Here is a 24,748-nt window from a genome sequence, read left to right on the forward strand (position 1 = left end):
CTTAAGAAGGGAGGGAGATTTCACTGACTAAAATTCTCTACGCTGGACAGGATGTTAAAATGTTCATTATAAAACTGGGAAGGTATTTCGAAACAATTACTGATCTTCCTTAAATCCGATTCACAAACCAATTAAGAATGAGGATTTCTCATCTTCCTTAGATCCGGTTCACAAACTAATTAATAATGAGGATTTCTCAACTAAAACTGATATTGGCATTGATATCTTTACTAGATGTATTCGGCACACAATAAAAGCATCATTAACATATCAAACAACAGAGGAAAAAACGCTCTTTACACAGACAGAAGGAAATGAGGTTTACGACGTTAACAACATGTACAATTACAGTCCAGTTCCTCAGGCGATGATAAGAACAACAGGTGATTCCTGAGGAATATTGGCAGAGGAAGCAGCAAGATCAAGAACTTGTTTCAGAATCATGAGGCGCTGCATTGCATCTCCATCGTGTTGACTGGATACTGGAACCTGGAAATAATATCAGCATTATTTCACAGCAGGTGAATGTTAGCACACTTAGAGACATTAACCAGGATAAAAATCTTCCGGAAATACCTCATGGCACATGAATAGGTGTGACGTTGTCTGTGGGGATTTCTAGAAAACCTCCAGTCATCATTGAAAGAGGCTCAACTCACTGATACATTTAATGTTCAATGCTTAATGCCGAAATACAGAACAAAGATGGGTGATGTTGCTATTTGTGAATATTGCTCTGCGAGAAATATATTTTGTCATACATTTGTAGGAGCAGTTTCCTGGAGATATTTACTTACATCTGCACGAGTTGTAAGAAGTTTTGGGAGGATGAACGACGTAAAAAAGAAAACTTCATCGACAAAGCCAAATGCTGAACTTTCTGCTACTGCGGTCATTTCAGTTTCAAGTGTGTGTAATGTCTCGTCTTAACCAGTGGCGGATTTAAGGGGGGGGGGGGGGGGGCACCTGGTCGTGTGCTCCCTCCCCCATGGATATGTATAATGGACATTGTTTTCTTTCAATAAATCAATATTAGTAGCAAGCATTTGCTTAGCTAATGATTATCAGCAACCAATAACAACTGTACAACAACAAAAACAACAGCAACAACTACTACCACGTGTACATACATGTGTGCATATACATGTTGATATATATATATATATATATATTGTATGATTAATAAGTTTTTAAGGGTCCACTGTTGCCTTTAGAGTAATCAGCCGTATTTTATCCGTTTTGAAGATTCAGGTGTCTGCTTGGTTGTGATGGAACTTTTTTACTGGTAAGTGTAATGACTAAATATTTGGGTCCTTCGTCACAATATATATGTATCTATATATATATATATACAATATTATATATAATACTATATATATATATATATATATATATTATAAACATATTAGATATATATATATATTTATATATATATATATTAATATATAGATATATATTATATATATACTATTATATATATATATATATATATATATATATATATATATATATATATATATATATAATATATTCGTTAAAAGCAATTGCTTTAGTGGCATCAATAAGTTTCTTGCAGGTATCTTCATACCGACGAAGTTTTTTCCGATTCTCGTTCGTCAATTTCTGGTGAAAAATACGCAGACTTCCTTCTTCCATTTATTGAATTTTGTCACGACAGATGTTTCGCCTTATGGCATTATCAAGCGACTACTGACTTACAATCTGACCTTTCGGCCTATTTATCTCATCGTGTGGGAGGTATGACCTTGAGGTATGGGTACTGGTTAGTCTAGGGATTAACAGCTTAAGGGCGTTGTTTTAGTTACAAAGAACATAAGGACATATGTACAGTGACAATAAGAGTGAAAGTTTAAACAGTGGTTAAATAAATATTCAAAATACAATGCCATGTGCTAGAGTTTCCTTAAATGTATGTTTAAATTTAATATGTTACATGTTGGTTTTAGATAAAAATTACAAAATTACATACAGGAATGAAAATGAATATAGAAATCTAAATACGGGAGTACAAATATATGTATATATTTTATAGCATGCATAAAGGTACAAGAGATAATTTCTGTTTATACATAAATGTGTATGATTTAAATTTGAGTGTGTGTGTGTGTGTGTGTGTGTGTGTGTGTGATGTCCAAAATGGTCTACGTTGGTTAACATATATATATATATATATATATATATATATATCTATATATATATATATATATATATATATATGTATATACATATATATATATATGATATATATATATATATACTACATATATTATGATATATATATACATATATATATGTATATATACATATATATAGTATATATATATATATATATATTATATATATATATACATATATATATATATATATATATATATATATATATATATATATATATATATATATATATATATGTGTGTGTGTGTGTGTGTGAGTGTGTGTGTGTTACTATTTTTTATATGAGTCCCTTTAATACACGGAAGGTGATAGTTACAATCCTGGTATGTAATTCATAGTAAAGCAGAGACGTCCTCATACGATGACTGCAACACACTTGCCAATTAAAAAGAGAGAGAGAGAGAGAGAGAGAGAGAGCAAAAATCCTGCTATAATTTCAAATTAATTTCAAATTTGTAATATAATTCTCCTCGAAAGACGGCGTACTCTTGTCTTACCGGTCTTCTTTTCTGGTGGAATACAACAAGAGGTTTGTTTCTTATTGTGTAATTTAGACGGAAAATCTTGAGATGACGGTGAAATATGAAGAGTTACTAAAGTTTTTAAAATAAAGAACTCTATGGCAACTGCACTCCTAATATTTCTGATGATAAATATGTAGGTGGGATGTTACTACGAAAATAAATTCTGTGCCATCAAACCCCGGGATTAAAAACTCAACTTTTGACTTGTCACTAATTACAAGTCTCAGATAAAGACGCCAGAATGTTTTTTACGGCACAACTCTGGAAATCAAGAAAATTTGACCTTAAGCCAAGAATATTTGAGTAAGTGCTCAGCAATTTTTCTTACTATAATGACTAATAGGCCCAAGGTTCAGCTCAATGCCTTCAGAAAGAATTAAAATTAACAACATAAGATCAGTACCAAAAAACTAATAATTAGCCTCATAACAACGGTAACATTGTAAAAATCAACAGAATAATAAAGAACAATACCCTAAACAACATCAGTATTTACATTATTTACAAAAGTTCTGTTGAAAGTGTGTATAAACTTAACCATATGCCACCGAAAAAAGCGACCGAAACAACTGGTCAGTAAGATGGTGGTGGCACACCTTATAAGACAAAATAAATCCGCCATGTTTGCCACAACAAGTGGGGGAGGACAGGCAGGATGGAATTAGAAATAAAACACTCAGAAGGGAAAGACTGGGTAAAGACGAAGGCACTTTCCTCATATTCTTCTAAGGAAATTTTGCTTTTTCATCAGCCTGTCCTACGCACTTTTCGAAAAACACAGGATAGTGAACAGAAAAGAGAGTAATGCCTGATTTTACCCTCATGCAAGGGAACTCAAACCCAAGACCACGGAAGGCCATGACAGAGTGGCTATGGCTCCGTCCAAGTTAGGAAAACAAGGTTTATATTAGAAACCTTCTCTTACAAGGGGTGCCTACCAAGGTTGAAGAGTCTCTTCTACATATCAGTTCTTAAATTGGTTCTGGGGTGAACGAAAAAGGTATTCAATTCTAAAAGAAATATCATCATATTAACATAGTAATTCCATGATATTGGCAATTATCAGTAAATCTTAGAGGTGGAAAATGTAAGAAGTACTGGTAATCGCTTTCTCATAGTCTTAAATACTTCTCGGATGTTGAAACAGATAAGAATAAAAACCATACACCAGTGATGCTTTATTTCCTAAACATGCAAAGTGCATAAAGAAATTATTTTAGGATGTAATTTTTTCATTTCCAAAAACTAAAAAAGGGAATGTGTTATATCAAATTGTGTGTTCGCGGCTAAATGATAAACTATTCAATAAAATGCAGTTAATTATGAACTAACGAAACAATACACAACCCCTAAGCATGTTGACTGTAAGAGCGACTGAGTCCTTCACATATATAAATATTGCTAATAATTTCTGAACTTACCTGCATAGCAGAGACAGGTGATCCAGCAGTGGAAACTTCGCCATTTGATGCTGAGGTAATTCCTGAAAGCATCTGTAATGTAGTTAAGGGCAAGGTTGGGCTATGTGACGAAGTATCTTGCACAGGAATGATCAAAGTTGTTTCAACAGCATCCGGAATAAGTGTTTCACTCCTGGAATCTCCAATTACAAGTCTGTATTCTTCAGGAGATTGGCTGGGATGTTTGTGGCTAAGAGATTCGTGAACAATGGACGAGTGTTCTGGTGATGGCAGCTGGAAAACAACCGGTGGGCCTAAAGGACTTGGTGAGACCCCTACTAAATTTGGGTTGATTATTATAGGTTTATGTTCTTCAAATGTTTCTTCACTGTAAGGTAAAAATGGAGTTGGTGCGGATATTGGGTCATCTTTGGGATATCCCTTTCTGAAGTCATCTGATGATACATATTTCTTGCCCACCATTTTAACAGAGTTTTGGTGCTTTCTACGAAAATTATGTGCAAATTTTAACACTTGCATCTCATCAGTAGTTTTAGATTTTGGTTTCTGGTCATCAATGAATGTTATAGAAGGTCTCCTAGTATTAGGGAAACGAGAATTGCGAACATTGTTCGCTTTGATATTTTTAACCTTCTTAGGTTCTACATCAACAGCTTCTGTCACATTAATATCGTTAGTCTGTGGACCGTCTGTGGTTCCAGTAATATCTGTCTTTATAGTGTTGTCATATTCTTCTTCATCAGCTTGAGGCGTTTCATTGAGATGCAAAAACTGAGACAGGTCAGCCTCTCTTGTGAGATTGTGGAACAGGAAATAGGTCGAATCATCAGGAGTGAAGATTGCCACATCCGAACAGCCTCGGAAAACTTCTTGAGGGCCACATCCTGGTTGATTGGATCCATCTTTACAGAAACCCCAATTATTGCCTGAAATATGCAATAAACCAGTATATTTACAGTTTATGATGAATTATTTCACAATAGGCATTCTCATCAGTTAGCAAAGAAATGATAATAGCATTTTTAACCCTACAGTGACTTTAAGCAATACAGAAGCAAATCGATAACACTGGTTTTTCCCATCTGATCAATGATTTTTCTGAAAGAGAAGTAATTTCCCAGTAAATAAGTTTATGAAGTCTAGTCCTGGAACCTCGTAAGGGCTGCTATGGACGTGAACTTCTCTAGCTAAATTTGCAGATTTTTTTTTTAGTCCCAGGGCATCATACCTATTTATATCTAAGCAAAGGATTCGGCAAATGTTTCGTTATTTTTGTGAAGTTAATGTTAGAGGAGGAAGATCATAAAAATACTTAAAAATTCGTAAAAAGTTAAACAAGACTTCTCATCCATTAAACCAAAATAGTTACAGCAATGGAGACCAAGGAGTTTCGTATTGGCAGTTCTCTAAAGAAAATAAACAGACGTACATTGATTTTCCGAATTCTGGTGAATCATCATCGGAAGAGCTTGATTTGGAACTTTTATGAACAATCTAAGATAGAATCTGTGCTTAATTCTTTGATGGTCCTAACGAAAATGTAAGATGTTAAAAAAAATCAGTGGCTAAGACTAAAAACCCCTGTCATGGTCATGAAATAGAACTTTCTTTAGATATTACCAGCGGAAACCCGACCGATATCGAAGATTTGCATCCTTTTGGGTTATTGGATTATCTTGTTAAAGATTTGCATCCTGGTGGGTTATTGTATTAAATTGTTAAGGTTAAAGAAGGAACTTCCCAGGGAATAAATTCACTCATCAAGACGCGTGATGACTTTGCTAAACAAATGCAATCCAGACTTTTGTTAAGGCACCAACCTTGGTATGGGGCTCTGTTTGAGGCTTCGAGATCACCTCAAAAGGAGAGTGAACTTCATGTTTGTGTTGATCAAATTAAGCTAAATGTGAACATGAATTTATTACTATGTTCTGGATGGGTGGTAAGGGAGACCTTATTAAAATGTCTTTCGATGATGAGGGACACCTTTATTACCAACTTTGAGCAAGCTATGTTCGTTCGCATTTTTTGTAAACCGCCCAAAATTCTGGTAGGAAGTAACCATTCGTTCTTGCCTTATTGATACCGTTGATGTTATAGTGGACTTCAAACTGGTTCATTATAGTGCATTTGGATGCAATGAGAGTGATTATTTAATAAGTAGCATTTGTTATATTAAGGTCTTATTTCATGCACAGTCACAGAATGCATTAAAGCGGCCTTGGTCACTTACAACTTGACAACCAAATCTCTCATCATCGATAGTGGATGGTACAGTCAGTGTCACTCACAAGAAAACTTTATATAATGGTGCAACATTTCGCCTACTCAGTTTCTTCAGTATCGGCATTCACATGAAGTACAATATTCTATATGTCCAAAATCGCATTCGCCACTTAAATGTATGTAGGGATATAGTTAATAAATCGCATTTCAAGGTGTAACAAAGACAATTATCCCTATGCTTACAACAGTAAACTGTCGCTCCAATGCGTTTGTGTGACGTCACAGATTATGGTCGGTTTGCATAAAAATACACGCACCTTTGCATCGGACTACCTGTTGTGTTTCTTTATCGTGCTAATAGTTTCCTTTAACCGACCAATTTTCCTGTCTATTTTATGTTTAGAAGTAACTGTATGCATAATTCAAAGACCATTGAAACTAGGCTAATAGCAAGGACATAACTAGTTTTGTCAGTCACACGTGTTGTAACCCTTGTCCCCGTTGTGTATCAGATCAAAAATGTGATTCATACCGGTAACACATTTATTTCTAAAGTTTTCGAAATTCATAATACTACTATCCATTGAAGGGACCGCTTGTCTTCTTTTTTCTCAAATATCTTTAAAACTAAATTTGATCAGAATGGTAATTTGACAGAGTGTGCAAGACACCTCCCACCAATTTTTGGCAATATAGTGCATTGTCAAATGGTGTCAGTTTAAGGCATTAACTCTTGACTGTTAAGGGCAAAGTCGCATGAGTCAGCAGGACTCATATACCAATCGAATGTTCGCTATCCACCGTCCCTTCCCCCTCCCGCCCAACCCTATGTCCCACCCTCCCTTTCTCCCTCCCACTCTCTCACGATCTTCTTTATCGCTGTTTTCCCATCTCTCTCTCCCAGTACCTCTCTGCAATTTACAATATGCAATAAAATACTGTTTTCCATGGTATTTTTCAATACTAAAAGATAACTGGAGAGTTCATAATGAAAAGGATAGCCAGGTTTGACGTAACGACCATAATAATGGTTAATTGTCCCCAGCGTGTTATGTTGATCTTAGCATTAATTATATACTAGGTTGTAGGTTAAACTGTGTGATTTGGTTACTTTGTCTTACTTGCTCATTTTCTTTAAGATGTACCTGTGAAGTAAGGTATACGTGAAAATTCCTCAATAATTATTGAGTATATATAGCACAGCAAATAGAGGTATCGGGAAATTAAGAAGGCAAAAGATGTAATTTTCCATTTTTCCCCAAAAAGCGAAGAACTGCAAAATGAGTGGGTAAGGTTATGTAAAGGTAAACGATGAAAAGATGTGGCACATATGTTTAAGGTTTGTAGCACCCATTAACGACTGTCCCAATTCCACGAAATACAAGTAAAATCTATAGGAATGTGTATGGAAATAGTGCGTCACTTGATAAGTAATATAATTCAAGATGCATAAAACTCTTCTCATTCACTAAACTCAGTATATACAGTACAAGAATTACATCCTTATTACTGGCATTATATTAGTAAAAACGAAATTGCAGTGTGATGTGAATAGGGAAAGAAACAAAATGATATTATGATAGATAGTAGTTTTTCCTAAATCATGCCCATTTTTTTTTTTTTTTTTTTATAGCAGTTGACCTGCTGACACAATAGAAGGTAGACAAAACTCTGCCTACTTTTGGGGGATTTGGGGAAAAGTGAATAGGGTGAAGATCATAAGCTCTTTAGCCTACTTTCATTTATATAACTTAAAAAAATACAATAACAATTATTAAATGACTACAGAATCTATAAAAACAACATTTTATAACATCCAATATTACTCAATATAATATAATAGACAGGATTTGGGGGCAGAGACTGGAACGCCAGGAAAGTGACTGAGGAAGGGATGGGGAGGGGAAGGGGGAGGGAGGGAGGACGGGAAGGGGACAAAGGACGTTGGAATGCGTAGCTTGGCGATGTTTGGCAGTACCATATAAATCAAGAGTAAACAAATTATTGATAATTCACTATATTACCAAAACTTAGAGGGAGGTGTCACATAGAGTGTCAAAGTACAATTTCGATCAACCTTCTTAGTTATTTTACAACTTACATACTCAGTAGTTCGTTTCAACGCAGATGTTCTCATCATTAGCAGATAGCAATAAAATGGATCATATTTCCAAAGAGAAGGAAATCAAAATAAATCTAAGGAGAACAGAACTGAAAAGGATATATCTGCGCAAAGGATAAAATCACCTTATATTGCAAAGTAATTAATGAATTTAAATCTTTAACATATCTTTAGGATCTATGATATCCAATACAGGATGTCTTGACCTGGAATGTAGTGAAAGACTAAGGAAAAAAGTCGAATAATGAACTGAGTAGTATTTGTACATCAAGTATATTAAAAATAAATACAAATGTATGATTATAAATAAGCCTGGTATGATCTGTATTGCTATATGGCCATGAAACATGGTATAATAACGAGACCATATTAAAAAGATTTTATCAAGTTGAGAATAAGGCTTTAAGAAAAATGTGAGTTGGAGACCATACCGTGATGGAAACGATGGACACTGTACGTAAATGATATAATGATGGAAGGGAGATAAAGATGGTCCTTTGCACAGTCCCTGGGCACCAGAAAAGTTGGAAGACCAAGACTTCCATGGATGAGGGCAGTGAGAAGATAGGCAGGAGATGCCTGGGGCTTTGCGAAGGATAACGTGTGGGAAAGACATGAGAGGGAGAATTGTAGCTCTTGTTCAGGTGGTGTTCGAGTTCAGAATGAAAAGGATGATATATTTTTATGTTGATGAAGTTGGCTACTAAACCTCATCCAGAGTGTCATTTTTGTATTGGTACAATAGATTCTAACTTTCCCCTTGAAGTAACTATTAAGGTCATGTTTTTGTATAACTGTCTGTTTGTTTGTTTTTTGTTTTTGTTTTTGTTGATTTATACCAGAACCTTATTTACCATTAGAAAATAGTGCTGTGTTTATATGCTGTCGTCAATAACTGAGAATTTGGTTGACATTTAATCACGCAAAGTTTACCTGTCTGAAATGTTCCTGTACTTTTATGCATAACTGTCCTTTGCTTTAATCTGGTTACGTTTGCTTTTCCCAGAACTGAAAAGATCATAGTAAATATATATTTACAGTAAATATATATTAAGCTTAAATTTGCAAGAACTTCTATTTGTACGAAAGATATCATTACAGATAATACAAGGATATCTTGAGTTGCATAGTCACAGTATCCCGGAAAGTATTGAAAACATTCCAGGGGATATATATATAATAGGAATGAGAAAGTGTTCATACTGACAAAGCTCCCTATGCCTAGTTGCTACTGCAAAGTTTTTGGGACTTTGTTTCCAAGGGGCTCAATGTATATAAGTTTCCCATAGAAATTAGCGTGGCCAACTAGTCCAGTTAACCTAAGTGCAAGAAAGGCCTTATGTTCTCTAGTGGGACGGAATCAATCCTGCTGATGGAATATTTGCTTGGCTCCGTGCATTTGGTCATCATAGCAATAGTCGACAAAGATATTCCCTAACTGCTGTGTTAATTAAGCACGGAAATTGTTAGTCTTTCTTTGAAAGAGCACATTGAACAGTTGGTATCTATCGGCAGAGCACGTTTATTTTGAATTTTTCATGTTTTCGATGAGCTATTTTAGCCGTCCTTCTCCCCAAGTGGTCAAGATGATTACCTCAGGGCAGGGCACAAAAGTGGTAATACCCATTTTCTGAGACATAATCATCAACCCCAAGTGGTTATCCTTTCCTGCATCTTATGTGGTTTTGAACTTCGCGCTGACAAGGGAAGCCAATAGTCGCTCCAGCAGAAGAATTCGTTGCTGTCGAGTCTCACTGCCTGAGATGGTCGGTCCTCCGTCGTTAACAAGCAGTAATTTTGTACAGATACACATAGAGATATGGTATAACAAAGCCCTTGACAAAATCATCATTACTAGTCACTGAAAAAGCAAATATTACTGCTACGCCTTAGCTCAAAACCCTCTCCTTTCCTTGAAAAAAAAAAAGGAAAATTGCGATATTTCATCATTAAATCCTCAAACTTTGAGTACCAAACAGCAACTATGAATTAGAGTTAAGGTTTCACAGAAACCAGGTACTATGAGTGGTCGATATAAAATATCATTACAGAATAACATAAGCTTTTTCAAACAATTGTTCTAAAAGAAAGTTGAACAATAGAAAACTTTAAGAAACTCTGTGAATTTAAATTGTATTATGATGATATTTCTGGAATATGGTTGCATCATTTCTTTGTTCGTTTTTACTAACCTGTAGTGTAGTGCCACTGAAGAACGCACTGGCTGCAGATGACGTTTTCTGGCAGCTGCAGACGGATTCTGAACAAGCCCGTTTGAGAATGTTTCAGCTCATACCTATGGACGACGAAGTTTACCATTAGTCAGGGCACAAGTTCCCCGTGCAAGTATCTATATAATGTGGGCACCAGACATGAATTAAACGACAGTTATTAGTAAGAGCACCAGGTCTCTACAGGTTTACGTAAGCTGCTCCTCCTTTCGGACGAGGAATTTTGCTCTGGTGTCTCGAGAAGAAAATAACGTCGAACGTGGGCACTTTTCCCTGTTTATTGTAACTTTGAATTAATTTAATTCTTAAGACTAGAGTGTTTAATGATTTTCATGCATTTTCATTTCGGGATATCAATACTGAGGTTGTTTTTATTTGAAATTTTGCTGGTGTTAGCACTAGACGTTATCTCGGCGTGTCTTACCTTGTTCCTGGGTAGTCCACCAACTTGAGGACGTGCTTGTTAAGGCAACTTTGCTTCACATAATGCTTAGGATTGTTATTCGGGCATAAACGGAACTCAAACCATCCCATGTGGTTGGCAGTTAAGTGAACAGTCACTGTAATGATCTGAAATGAATTAATAAATGGAATGAATTCTCCCAAATACTTGACAGAAGAAACAACAGGGCAAAGGTTTCTTTTAAAATAGAAAATGACAAAAATCTTAGGCATTATTCCTTATGCATTGCATCCATCTGTTGTGGCTGTACACGTATGTTCCAAAACCAGGACTGATTATCACTGCTTTCCTTAAGATAATCAAAACGTGAGACTTGAGATATTTTCCAGGCAAAATCGAAAATTCCTTCGAAAATAGAATAAAGTCAAGTTTTTAGTGATATAGATGTAAACCGATTCTAGCATATCACCAACATTACTGGATTGCAGAATGAGACTAGAAAGAACATTCCTGGAACATTCTTGTACAGACAAAGCGTTGTATGCCTCAGTGTGGGAATTCTTTCTGAGTATTGCAAAGCTCTATTTTACTTTACCTGTTTATCTTACCTGACCTTGGCGATATACTTTGGAGATGACACCTGTGCCCCAAGTTCCACCTGCCTCATTGGGTCTGGGGCGGGGCAGGTCCCAAGGGTCACCACACTCACCACACCGACCGTGGTTTTTGCCCCACTGACGCTGTCGAAAAAGAACATGAAATTTATCTGAACTTCCAGAGCATCTGTTTTAAGAAGAAAGCATCCAAATTGCACAAGAAATCATTCTCATCAGGTATCTGTTTAAAGCAGCTAGTCTATTCCCTATCAGGACTAGGATGTCCCTTGTTGTTAATTGATTGCATAAAGTAGCTCTAAGCATATAGCGTGCAGAATTGTCCGAGGTATTGCAACGTGATTTATATTCTAAAAAGATACAAAATCACAAGGTAGACAAAGTCTTCAAGTGAATTCCAGATAAACTGATATCAATCAACTTTTCAGTGAATTCGTGCACAGCTGACAGAAATGTCTCGCTTTATGTGGATTTCAAAATTCTTCTTATCAATTGATCTTTGGAATGAATGGAACAGTACAGCCGAAACGAAAGAAGGCGTTCAGTCTTAATTCAACATAGAGAGGAAAAAATACGATGAAAAAGAAATGCTTGAAGCAGCTTACATTTTGATCCATTTTTGAGGCTCGAGGGTCTGATAAATGGACAAGGGAAAATGTTTCCCAAACGTCGCGAAGATTCGATTAATGCGTGTGTGTGTGTGATTGTGGGATTCGCTGACGGAAAAATATACAAAAAGTTAGGACAACTTCAGTTTCCATAGAATGCAGCACTATGGCGAAAGGTGACATGTCAATCAGGGACGTCATCTGGTCTCTAAACATGGTGGGGGGCGGGGGATGGGAGAGGTTGTGGGGGGGGGGACATTCGGTTGAAATTGGCTAGCCTATTTTAATGCCATATAAATACGAAAATGGATGATACTAAGGGAATAGGATGATTGAAATCTCAATATTGATTAGTTAGTCAGCAAGTTTGTAAGTCCACAATTTACAAATTGGCTAAAATACGATACCACAAGTCTTCTGTAACAACATCCTCAATATGCAGTTCCCCTTAACTCTGTAGAGACTATGATCAGCATTTAATATTACAAATTTTAACAGTATAAGTAATTATTTTATGGTGCAGTATATTATAGGATTTATAGGACTCCATTGAGAGTTTAAATAATAGAGTCCTGTAACGATAAAATCCCTTTATTCCTATGTAGTGTTTAATAGTATCTAAGGTTAGGGAAAGTAGCAAAAGAGGTACTATATAAGCTAGCGAATGACATGAATGAGAATATACTACTCGTGAGAGTATGGTGGAAAAGAAAGAGAAAGTCTAGAAGGGGACAATGCTGAATGAATTCATTGTTGAATGCATGAAATGAAAATGTTGCTAACAATAACATAGTTGGATGAGAAGAGAAGTAGTGGTGGAATATAGAGACGCATGGAGGCAATTATTCACTTGTGGGCACATCTTCGAGGATTAAAGCATTTATGCAACTGATAAAGAAAGTGCTTACCTCTGGATACAACCAAATAATATAGGTGCATTAAAAATTGCCAAAAAAGAATATTTGCCCGTATGTCTGGCCATTTATTTACAACTTTAGCAAGGTTGTTCCTGACCGAAATTATGGAGAATGTTTTATGTTGGGAGAAGCTCGTCCAGCAGTGTATCGCTAACAGCCTATAACCTAGCGATAGTGTAGCTTCCAAACTGCACCATTCAATTTTCATGTCTACCATTTAAATAGTTTTAAATTTAAAACATAATATACTTGTAAAAAAGTAATGTCTTATGGGAAAATAAAAGGCTTAGACACAGGGAAAATAATAATAAAATCACATGCATTTGCTGCTAGCGTTGGTGTCTGTCGACTTCGTAAGTAAACAGTGGGATGCGTCAGTCAAAATTTAAATGAACAATTATTCTGGCCACGAACCTCATGAAAAATGTTATAGTCTATTTCTTTATTATTTTAATATTTCATACTTGTTTGTGCTGAGTAGTTATTTTTATAATATTATTCATAATCTCATTTCCAGCATCTGTTATATAAACTTGGAGGAAAAATATGAGGGAGACAATTGATATGTTGTACCCCGCCTGAATAAAAAGTGGGGGGATATGTCATGCCGTCCCTCCCTCAGATGACGCCCATGCTGGCAATGAGTAGTTTCAGGGGAATCCATCATTCCGCTTGGGCACTAACGATCTGTAACATAATTCCCCACCCCCCCAACCCCCCCGGAATGATTTTACAGATATATATAAATGTCTAACAGCTCATTTTTAGTAGATTCGTTAATATATTTCAACAGTCAGTAAACGATAGCCTCGCTATTAGAGAGAACATATAAGCTGTAAAAATCTGATGAAACAAATAATCCATCAGCAACAACATTACGAAAGTCGAAGAAGTACCATGGAACACAGACGCTGGCAAGTTGACTCCAAGACTCCAAGACTCAAGGAAGAACGGCGTCTTCACATCTTCGACATGGAATCCATTATGTTTTTTTTGTTTTTTTTAAGCTGACTATGAAAGCTACACTAACCTAAACCATGAATGGTATCTGTGTTCTTTCTGGAATGCTGTCAAGTATCCAAAAGAGTAACGGCTTTCTACTTCACCACCATCTCATTTCCATATGGTATAAGCGCTCTTCCATCATTGCTGTGAACATTGACTCTCACCTCTTACAGTTCCTTCTTCGTGAATCTCCATCATTAATGTTAGCTTTCCTATTTTTTCTCTTTCTCTCGATATTTAAGAGCTCTTTTAAGGGAAATGTATCAATATATATAATATATATATATAATATATATATATATATCTATATATATATATATATATATTTTATATATATATATTATTTCTATATCTATATATATATATATATATATATTATATATATATATATATATATATTGATACATTTCCCTTAAAAGAGCTCTTAAATATCGGAGAGAAAGAGAAAAAATAGGAAAGCTAACATTAATGATGGAGATTCACGAAGAAGGAACTGTAAGAGGTGAGAGTCAATGTTCACAGCAATGATGGAAGAGCGCTTATACCATATGGAAATGAGATGGTGGTGAAGTAGAAAGCCGTTACTCTTTTGGATACTTGACAGCATTCCAGAAAGAACACAGATATATATATATATATATATATATATATATATATATATATATATATATATATATATATATGTGTGTGTGTGTGTGTGTGTGTGTGTGTGTGTGTGTGTGTGTGTAAATGCAATAGCCATAATATCCTCTTAACTTTCTCAAATTCTTTGCTCTTTTTTGGATACGCTTGTCACTACTAAGCCTCGAGGTCCAAAAAAGGCCAAAGAATTTGAGAAAGTCAAGAGAGCATGGTGGCTATTACATTTACATATGTATCTGGTAAAAATGACCCGTAGATTCTACATATATATTTTAGCCTAAAAGCAATTGAAGATTGATCTATTCCATTTCTAATAAATACATATCCGAAAACGAGAGATCATAAACATTCATCCTTTTCGTGGTCAGGTCGGCAAGGTGACCTCGTCGTGATTATGGTATCGCGGTTCGTTTCCAGCTACCGGACATCATGATTTCTTTCATTTTCTTTGAGGTTGGATCTCGAGCTTTGCAGTGACAAGCGTATCCAAAAAAGACAAAAGATTTCCTGTTTACGTTTAGTGGTTTGGCGAAAGTTAATAATGTTTTTATCTTTCCAAACTTTCGCCAGATTCTTCTTTCATCGGGGATTTTATGAGGTGTATAATATGTGGTTTTGTCCGCTGATTCCAAAAATGCTAACGGTTTCTTTCTATCAGGCACAGTTTTTCTGATGAGTTAAGCGAGGCATACAACTCCGATCAGCAGCATCGCTACACGTAAACATCTTATACAGGTAAATTCTGATTGGTATTTTATAACAAATTGTGTACATTATGTAATTTTATGTTTTTTATTGTGATTTTACATGGTTGAGTCTAGCATTTTTCACAAAATATTTCATCGATCATCTTTAGTACCTTAAAAAACTTATTTCGTGATTGAAAATGAAGACGAACCACAGAAATGTTCTCAAAGAGACTTGAATGATTTGGTTAAAGACTTGTCATTGTCGAAGGATAAAGCTGAAGTATTGGCATCTCGTCTACAAGAGAAATGTGTGCTTAAGAAAGACGTTTGTATTACTCATTTCAGAAAGAGATGTGGGAATCTGACTTCTTACTTCTCTGTTGATGGACCGCATTTTTTCAGTAATAACATTGAAGAGTTATTTCGCTGTTTTTTTTTTCAAGAACATGTTCCATCTGATTGGGGCTTATTCATTGATTCATCTAAGAGAAGTCTCAAGGCAGTACTACTACGCAACGGCAATAAGAAACCATCCATTCCCAAAGGACATTCAGGACATTGAAGGTGATTGGAATATTGATGGGAATGCAATCAGGATTCACGAAGTATTGTTGTTTATGCCTATGGGACAGTCGTGCAACTGCCAAGCACCATGTGCAATCAGAATGGCCCCTGCGACAATCATATGAACCGGGAATTTCTAGCGTGCAGAGTAAGCCCCTTGTAAATCCAGAAGATGTTCTCCTTCCCCCTCTTCATGAAACAATTCGTGAAGACACTTGCCATGAAAAGCAAAGAAGGTTTCGAATATGTGAAGGCTAAGTTTCCAAAAATCACTGAGGCAAAACTGAAGGAAGGCGTATTCGAAAGTCCGCAGATAAAAGAACTCCTGAAGGACAACTACTTTCTCACAACACTGGATGAGACTAAGCTTAAAGGCTGGGAATATCTTTCAAAAGGCTCTGTGAAAATTTGCAAGGCAACAAGAGATCTATTAGAGTTAGAAATAGGGTGAAATGTCTTCTACACTCCTATGCTGCAATAGGCTGTCGAATGTTACTGAAAGTCTATTTCCTTGATTCACACCTGGATTTATTTGCAGAGAACTTTGGAGCAGTTTCTGATGAGCAAGGGGAACGCTTTCATCAAGATATTGCATTAATGGAACAATGATATCAAGGATTTTGGAATGCAGGGGTGTTACTTGACTACTGCTGGATGTTATACAGAGATGAACCTGAGAAAAAAAAAGTCCAAATCTCAAAGATTTTAAGTTGTATTTCATTAGAGTACATTCTAACTTTATTTTGTACATAATAGTTTTGATTTTGTACAATAAAAAGCCATGTAAGTGTCGTATGTTGTATTCAATATACCTTATACAGAGATGCTTTACATACCCTGTACGTTAACACAACAAGTATCAGTAACATTAAAATGTGACCTAATAGAGACAAACGGACATCAGATCCGTAATCAGCATAAAAAATTAACACAGTGAAGTCAGTTTGGAACTCTGATGATTAAAAAAAGTTTCATTTTGTTGACCAGTGAAATCAAAGGTATATCATTTAAACTTAAAGGATAAGGCAATAATGCGACCTGGGGTTCTTGTGCCTTTTCTAACACTTGTTTTCGTGTAGTTTGCGTTTCTGTGCTTAATATTCTGTAAACTGCAAAGAAGTGCACACTAAAGTCACCTGTATACCCATGGTAATGACAGGACTGTAAGATGAGTAGTCGAAGCAAGTGGCGTGAAACCAATTCCAAATCGCCTTGTTATAACGAGCTGTTAGATGAATCCGAACATATAGGACACATACAGAGGAGGGAGGCGTTGTTGTCGCCCGCGTTCCAGGGAAACTGCATCAGTTGTCGAATTTAGTCATTTAAAACTGTCCGAGCAGAAAGAAATAAGACACTTTATAACACTCGAGACTCAAAGGGCTTCTTTATCACTAACATTCCTAAACACTACATTATTTATGAAGAAAAATGAATTTCGATTCATATACTAAAATACGATTTTTTCGCAACGGGAATTCAAATGATTAACGGTCGAATGACGGTGATTATATATATATATATATATATATATATAGATATATATATATATATATATATATATATATATATATATATATTTTTTTTTTGTGGGGGTTGGGTTGGGGGAGAGGGGGCGGGGGAGGTATATAGTTAATGGAAAACAAGTTGCGTATTTACTACTCAAAGTGTGATGATTTCCGTCATTTGCAGTCACTGTTGACATCATTTTGAAAATCATACGAGCTTCTGATGATCTGGTATTTTTTTTTTTTTTTTTTTTTAAGATAGGAAACTTTTATCAAAGAGAAACTTCACAACCTCTCCAAATGAAGTAGCCTGAAGTTTCCGCATGGTTTCTGACTCCTCTCCAATTTTCAGCATCCTACATATTCAGTTTAATAATGGCTCCCTTATGCATTACAAGTGCCAGTTGTGAGCATTATTACAAAGCTTTTTCGTGCAAAATAAGTCAATAGGTAATTTGTCACTTATATTTACGTCAGGAAATAATACTTTCCACTCCTCTTGCTTCTTTTCCCAGAACTTACTGTTTCCATAACTGAAGTTAATTATCGCGACAGGGAAAGAGGAACAAACGTGCGCCACATTGTCTCATCAGAAATTAACTTCTAACCTTGACTATCTGCGATGCTGAGCGAGGGAACAGGTGCAGTTCCAATGCCGACTCGGGGGATCCTGTGTGCAAGGTTACGTTAGTTGGTCGTTAGGCTGGAGTGCATTCCTCTATTCCTCTTCTCCGGAGAAGTTTCGTGCCGTCAATGCACCTCACAGGGCGCGCTGTAGGCACTACTAAGGGCTTTTTTTATTGCCCCTTCAGTTCCTAGCTGCAACCCCTATCATTCCTTTTACTGTACCTCCATTCATATTATATTTCTTCCATCTTGCTATTCACCCTCTCCTAACAATTATTTCATAGGGCAGCTGCGAGGTTTTCCTCCCGTTACTCCTTTCAAACCTACCTACTCTCAATTTCCTTTCCAGCGGTGAATAACCTCGTAGCCCAGTGCCTGGCCTTTGGCCTAAACTCTATATTCCATTCTATTTTGTTCCACAATTTCATTATATGGCGCTCTGGGTCGTTTAGATTATCGTTGGTTTGGAAACCTATCCCGAGAGAGAGAGAGAGAGAGAGAGAGAGAGAGAGAGAGAGAGAGAGAGAGAGAGAGAGAGATTTTCCAACGCAAATTTCCCGGGATTGATCGGCCAGTATTTCACGAAGGTTTCCCTCGTTATGAGGTTAAGAACCTTTCCAGATAATAAGTTGATGGGGGGTATAATTTTGCCAGCAAATTTTCGACTGGTCTCCTATCTGGCTATTTTGAAAAGCAAGTAAGAAAAATGACTTGAATTTTGCTCACCCAAGCTATGACACCTTAGGAATTGTAGGATGCGGTATTATCCATGTCTGAACATACGTTACCTTGGACTGAATGATTGTTTAACTTTTTGCAGGAAGATCGAAACATATCGCAGGGAAGCGATGGTTCAGATCTAACTTTCAAACGCTGTCACTGGCAGGTAATAGGTACAGCTTTTTTTATCATAATATTTACATATTCATTGAGAGTAAAACTTTCTGCTAGAAAACAACAAAGAAAAGTACTTTTCATAAGTATTTACTCATTCATAAGTTACAGAGCATTTTAAATATAAAGAAACAATATGTTTCTTTTTTTTACCAAGTTAATACATATTTTAACTAAAATACATTTATTTCAGCGACAGGCTTGTAATCAACATTAATAAATATATGCTTCAGTCCCGTATGCTAAAGTATTTCATATATAATATATATATAATATATATATATCTATAATATATAATATATAATTTATAATAATATACATATTATATATAGGTAAATATATAATATATATTATATATATAATATATATATATATATATATATATACAATAATATATATATATGTCTATATATATATATAATATATATATATATATATATATATATAATATATATTAAAAAAAAATAATCCCGTCAAAGGAATCATAAGAACATGCCATCTGATATGGATGTCAGTAAAGTTCTCCCAGATTACCCATTTTCTCTGTTTTCTTTTATGAGAAAAAGAAAATGTAATCCTTTAGGGGAAACTCCACTGAATACTCTTAGTACTAAAATAATCCAAAAGGTTTGCAAATTGTTTGATAAATCAACTGGCAATGCCACAATTTTTATTCAGAGTACTGTATGGTATTATTTTACTTTGAACCATTATCTGAAAATGAAGGTTTAAGACTGTGATTTTAAGTCTCTTAATATGATTAGTGGGACGAAAGTCCCTTAAAATATCACAAATTTACTGATTCCGAAATATTTACCGTCTTTTTCTATGATTTAGCATTCATTCCAGTAGGGCTAGTACTGAACACGGCTCTAAGTGGACTGGTGCTGGTATCAGAATAAAACTTGACAGAAAAAAAAAAAAAGTGTGACTTCTAATGTTGGAGTCTTCGGGGTTGGTTATTTTTATCCCCGTACAAAAAACTTACACTGCCCCTCACCCTCCCCATGAGAATCAGTCCCGAACACTCCAGCATTAGAAGTCACACGAAATTTTGTAAAACTCCCATTGAATGCAGAGATTTTTGCATAATTGGACGAACTTCAATCCAACTGGAACTACCAATATAGCTAGAGTCGTTGGTGATTAAACAGCTTGTTGAGAAATTGAACACTCAGACTACGGCTGTTCCTCTATACCTGTCGTGGTAATAATGCTTTTTTTGTTTTGTTTATCTACTGAAACCCCATTTTCTGTATTTGCGTTGTACTGACAGGTTGGCTCCATACCATTAGTCATTTGTATTTATTTATTGATTGATTCATTTATTTTCTTAATATGATTTTCAGTGCTTTTAAAATATAAATCTTAAATATATAAATATTTTGGCTTGTCTTTTATATATTCTATCTCTATTCATTTACTAGTATTTTGCCTAACTTTTCCTCGGTGTCCTTTGTGTAAAATTTCCCTTTTTAAGTCATTTGTCGTTTTTTTATGTTATGGCTTTTTTGCCTTTGTGTATTGTTTCTCTAATTTCTTTTGTCAACGTTTTTCAATTTTTAATTGTAGAGCCCCTCATGATGTAATCGTGGATTAAGAAACGTTGGGAATAAACTGCAATCTGATGACTAATGAAGGGTATTCCTGCTGCCCTCCTGTTTCATGTCTTTATCCGGGCATTCCGGTCCCTTGCTCATTGGTGTGTGTGTATATATATATATATATATATATATATATATATATATATATATATATATATATATGTGTGTGTGTGTGTGTGTGTGTGTGTGTGTGTGTGTGTGTTGTGTGTGTGTGTGTATGTGGGTGTGTGTGTATGTATGTATGTATGTAAATATATAAATATAAATGGTTAAATAATGAAATTTCTTTCCACTGAAATCTGCCTTTTGTATGTCATTGGTGAAATTCTAATGACGTGAAGGTAATACGATGTTAAATGATAGGTAACATCTCCGAAAAGTCACCCAACAAAACAAGCCACCCTTTTCTTTACGGATTTCTACGTAATTTCAAGAATATTGGCTACGTGTGGTTAACTTTCAGTATTTTCCACTCGTTTATGAAACTTTTCTCGCCCTTGAATTGAATTTTCCGACATCGCTCTTCTTTCCTATTAATGTATTTCGATGATACTGAGGCATTACCGATAAATTCTTTTGCTGCCTCAAAGGAAGATGGAAAAAGTCTATCGTATCTCTTCGTTTATCTCAGTATGTGACTGTTTATCGATATGCACCTCAATATGGCGAAGTATTCGGTGTTTATTTTTTTAGTATTCGGTTTATTTTTTTCTGCTTACTCTCGTTTTATAGCACACGACTCTATGTTGACAGCATACTGGGAAGTGTCGCATCTTGCCAGTAAAATTGAATTAATTCAACGGATGACTACGAAGTTGCCTATTGCAAATAACAGTAATCTACTATACAAGTTAAACTTTATTTTGTACCTAACTTTCTCTTCTGTCAACGAATCATTCGAATGTTTTTTTTTTTTTTTTTTTTTTTTTTTTTTTGTGTGTGAACTCTTAAGATTAATGTCAACTATAAAGTAAGTTTTCTAGTTATGCTCTCAAACTACTGTTAACAATTAGAGTCATTTTAAGCGCCCAAATTCCACCATGATGATAAACAGGTTTATAGCCGTTTCTTCCCCAGGAAGCTCTCACTGTTTTTGAAACACTCAGAATCGCCGATATTCCCAGTGAAGACTACTTAAGGAATTTAATTTAAAATTAAAATGACAACTGCTATAAAAATTTGTACCTAAACCAGTAAATGTTTGCTTTCTAGCATGGGACCCGCTAACGAACTGATCTGACCGATCGGCAATCTGTTTCAAATGCCCCCTTTACATCGCATCGTTATGCCAGGGGCTGGTTGGTTATTCTGGATCCTTAGACACAAGGGCCAATCAAGAAGGGGTACAGAGATGCGTGGCACGCTTTTGAACTGCCCAAGCTACGCCGACTTGTAACATCTTGGCGGTTGACTTGCGCTGCCGCACATACACACAATATCACTTATAACGGTTTCACGGGACTTCAGAACATCACGGAAAAGCATATTCAAAACTGTATTGAATCAGCTCATCTACATTATCTATATTTATATATATATAATATATATATATATATATATAATGCTATATTATATATATATATAATATGTATATATATTTATATATATTTATATATTATATATATATTATAATATATGTATATATAGATATATATATATAGATAATATATATTATATATATATATATATATATAATATGCGTATATTTATAATATATTATATATATATATATATATATCTATCTATATTATATATGTATATATATATATATCATATTGTGTATAATTAATTATATATATATATATATATATATATATATATAATAGATAGTCGTATATTTATAGATATATGTATATATATATATATATGATATATATAGATTATATATATATATATATATATATATATGCGTATATTTATATATATATATATAATATATAATATATATAATATATATATATATGTATATATATATATATATATAGTATATATATATATATATATATATATAATATGTGTGTGTGTGTTGGTAATGAATGGCATTGTCACTTCTAGAAAGTCGAATCTTTAATAGGAAGAGTATGGCCGGCAGAAACTTCAGCATTTTTCAGTTAAAACTTTATATATATCCATTACATACGTTTCGGGATACAAATCCTCAAGATTAAAAATAAGGAAATATTAAAATTCTATACATTAGAATCAGGCTAAAATAGGCCACAGTAGTAAATTATACTTTAAAATATTATGTAGATAAATTAATTATCATTACATCAGTGAACTACAAATTTTAGACGAAGACAAAATGGTAAATAATTAAACACGAGATGAACAGTAAAGAGCAAAGCTGCTAAAACCTTATGATGAGTTATTATTAATTTTGACAAAAGGGGAAGGCAAACACAAAGGCGAGAAGGTAGAATGTACTATTAGGTAATGTTTAATTTTACAGTATTTGAATGGTTGTTGAAGGTTGGTGACAACTGTTTGATGAAGAGGAACTCGAGAAAGGTAATGACCGGTTGTCTATTGCTTGGGATAAGATTTTAAAATCACTGAACTGAATGTTATGTTTACATTTTACTGCATGGTTGCGTATTGCAGGGAATTCCTTCTTGGATAAAGCTACTCCTGTTCGGTTACTGATACGGCGATGGCAATCGATGCGAACCTTCAACAGACTACTGGAATTACTCACATAGGTTCTCAAATTACATTTGGGACAAGTAAACTAATATACTATTGAAGATCGCACCAACTCCGGTAGGGTGTCTTTGAACTTGAAAAGACTTCTGATGTTTAAAGGGTTCTTGATGACAAAATTAAATTTAACGTGTGTATACATACCGCTTAGTACGACAGTGAGCTCCCGTTTTGCATGTTTATTATGTTGAGTAAAATGGCAAAGATGTTTACTATTCTTTCTTAGGTACATTAAAAGTGGATGCTTTTGGTTTAACAGTATCAATTAGAAACTCTCAAGATTTTCTCAAAATGGTGTGATGGATAACAATCTCTGCTGAAATGGTTCTGCAAGAAAATTACTTCCTCATGAAATTTGTCCAAATTGCACGATAAATTATACGCCTTACACAATAACGTCTTACACAGTGGCGGCTCGTCAGTAGAAAATGTGGAACTGCAGCACCCCCTATAGATTTCATATATATATGCACAAAATTATGAATATATACTTGAATATGAGAAATAAAGCTTTTGTTCTTGTGAATAAAAAGCAAATGAAATGAAACAATATGTGGAACTGCGGTGCTCAGCAGTTCTAATTTTGCTAGCAAGTGATAATGTGGTAACTAGCCCGCGCGTATAGGGAAGGGGAGCACTGCCCTCTTGAGCAGTGTTAGTCCAGCTGTTGGGTGGGGAAGGTGTGTTTTGAAAGTCGTCAAAGCTTAATCGATATGTACTATTTGTTATAGCGATTAAATTAGTGACGATACTGATGATATGTAATGTAATGCAGAATAATCAATTCAGTGGCTGGTTGCAGTAAATGGGAAAAAAATTATAACCACATTAATGTTAATGATATATTAAAATACTAAAATTCAAAATAGTAGCTTTCGGCAGCGGTTCTACTGCCTTCCTCAGCGAGAGAGAGAGAGAGAGAGAGAGTGTGTGTGTGTGTGTGTGTATGCGCATGCGTTTTGAAGTTGTTTTGAAATACGTCAAAGCTTAATCAATATGTACTATTAGTGGCAGTGATAAAATTAGTGACGATACTGATGATATGAAATGTAAAATAATTAATTAATGTCAATGAGTAAAATTCAAATTAGTAGCTTTCGGTAGCGGTTCTGCTGCCTTCCTCAGAGGGAGAGAGAGAGAGGAGAGACAAAGGGGGAGAGAGAAAGAGAGAGAGAGAGTGTGTGTGTGTGTGTGTGTTTGTATGTGTGTTTATGCAGGTTAATAACAAGGAATTTTTGAAAAAAATTAGG

At 34.9% G+C, this 24,748-nt stretch overlaps 1 protein-coding gene across 1 annotated transcript in view; it reads right to left on the reverse strand.

The window, feature by feature from the left end:
• Window positions 1-220: 220 nt before the first annotated feature.
• LOC135225000 (uncharacterized) overlaps window positions 221-24,748 on the reverse strand; it is a 37,778-nt gene continuing 13,250 nt past the window's right edge. Inside the window, exons 2-6 of the mRNA XM_064264290.1 lie at window positions 11,732-11,863; window positions 11,145-11,290; window positions 10,682-10,785; window positions 4,142-5,067; window positions 221-489 (exon numbers count right to left, since the gene is read on the reverse strand). Of these exons, the coding sequence (XP_064120360.1) occupies window positions 361-489; window positions 4,142-5,067; window positions 10,682-10,785; window positions 11,145-11,290; window positions 11,732-11,863 (1,437 nt within the window). The 3' untranslated portion in view covers window positions 221-360. The remainder of the gene's footprint in view (window positions 490-4,141; window positions 5,068-10,681; window positions 10,786-11,144; window positions 11,291-11,731; window positions 11,864-24,748) is intronic.

The sequence above is a fragment of the Macrobrachium nipponense genome, chromosome 12 (genome assembly GCF_015104395.2).
Source record: "Macrobrachium nipponense isolate FS-2020 chromosome 12, ASM1510439v2, whole genome shotgun sequence".
NCBI lineage: Eukaryota > Metazoa > Arthropoda > Malacostraca > Decapoda > Palaemonidae > Macrobrachium > Macrobrachium nipponense.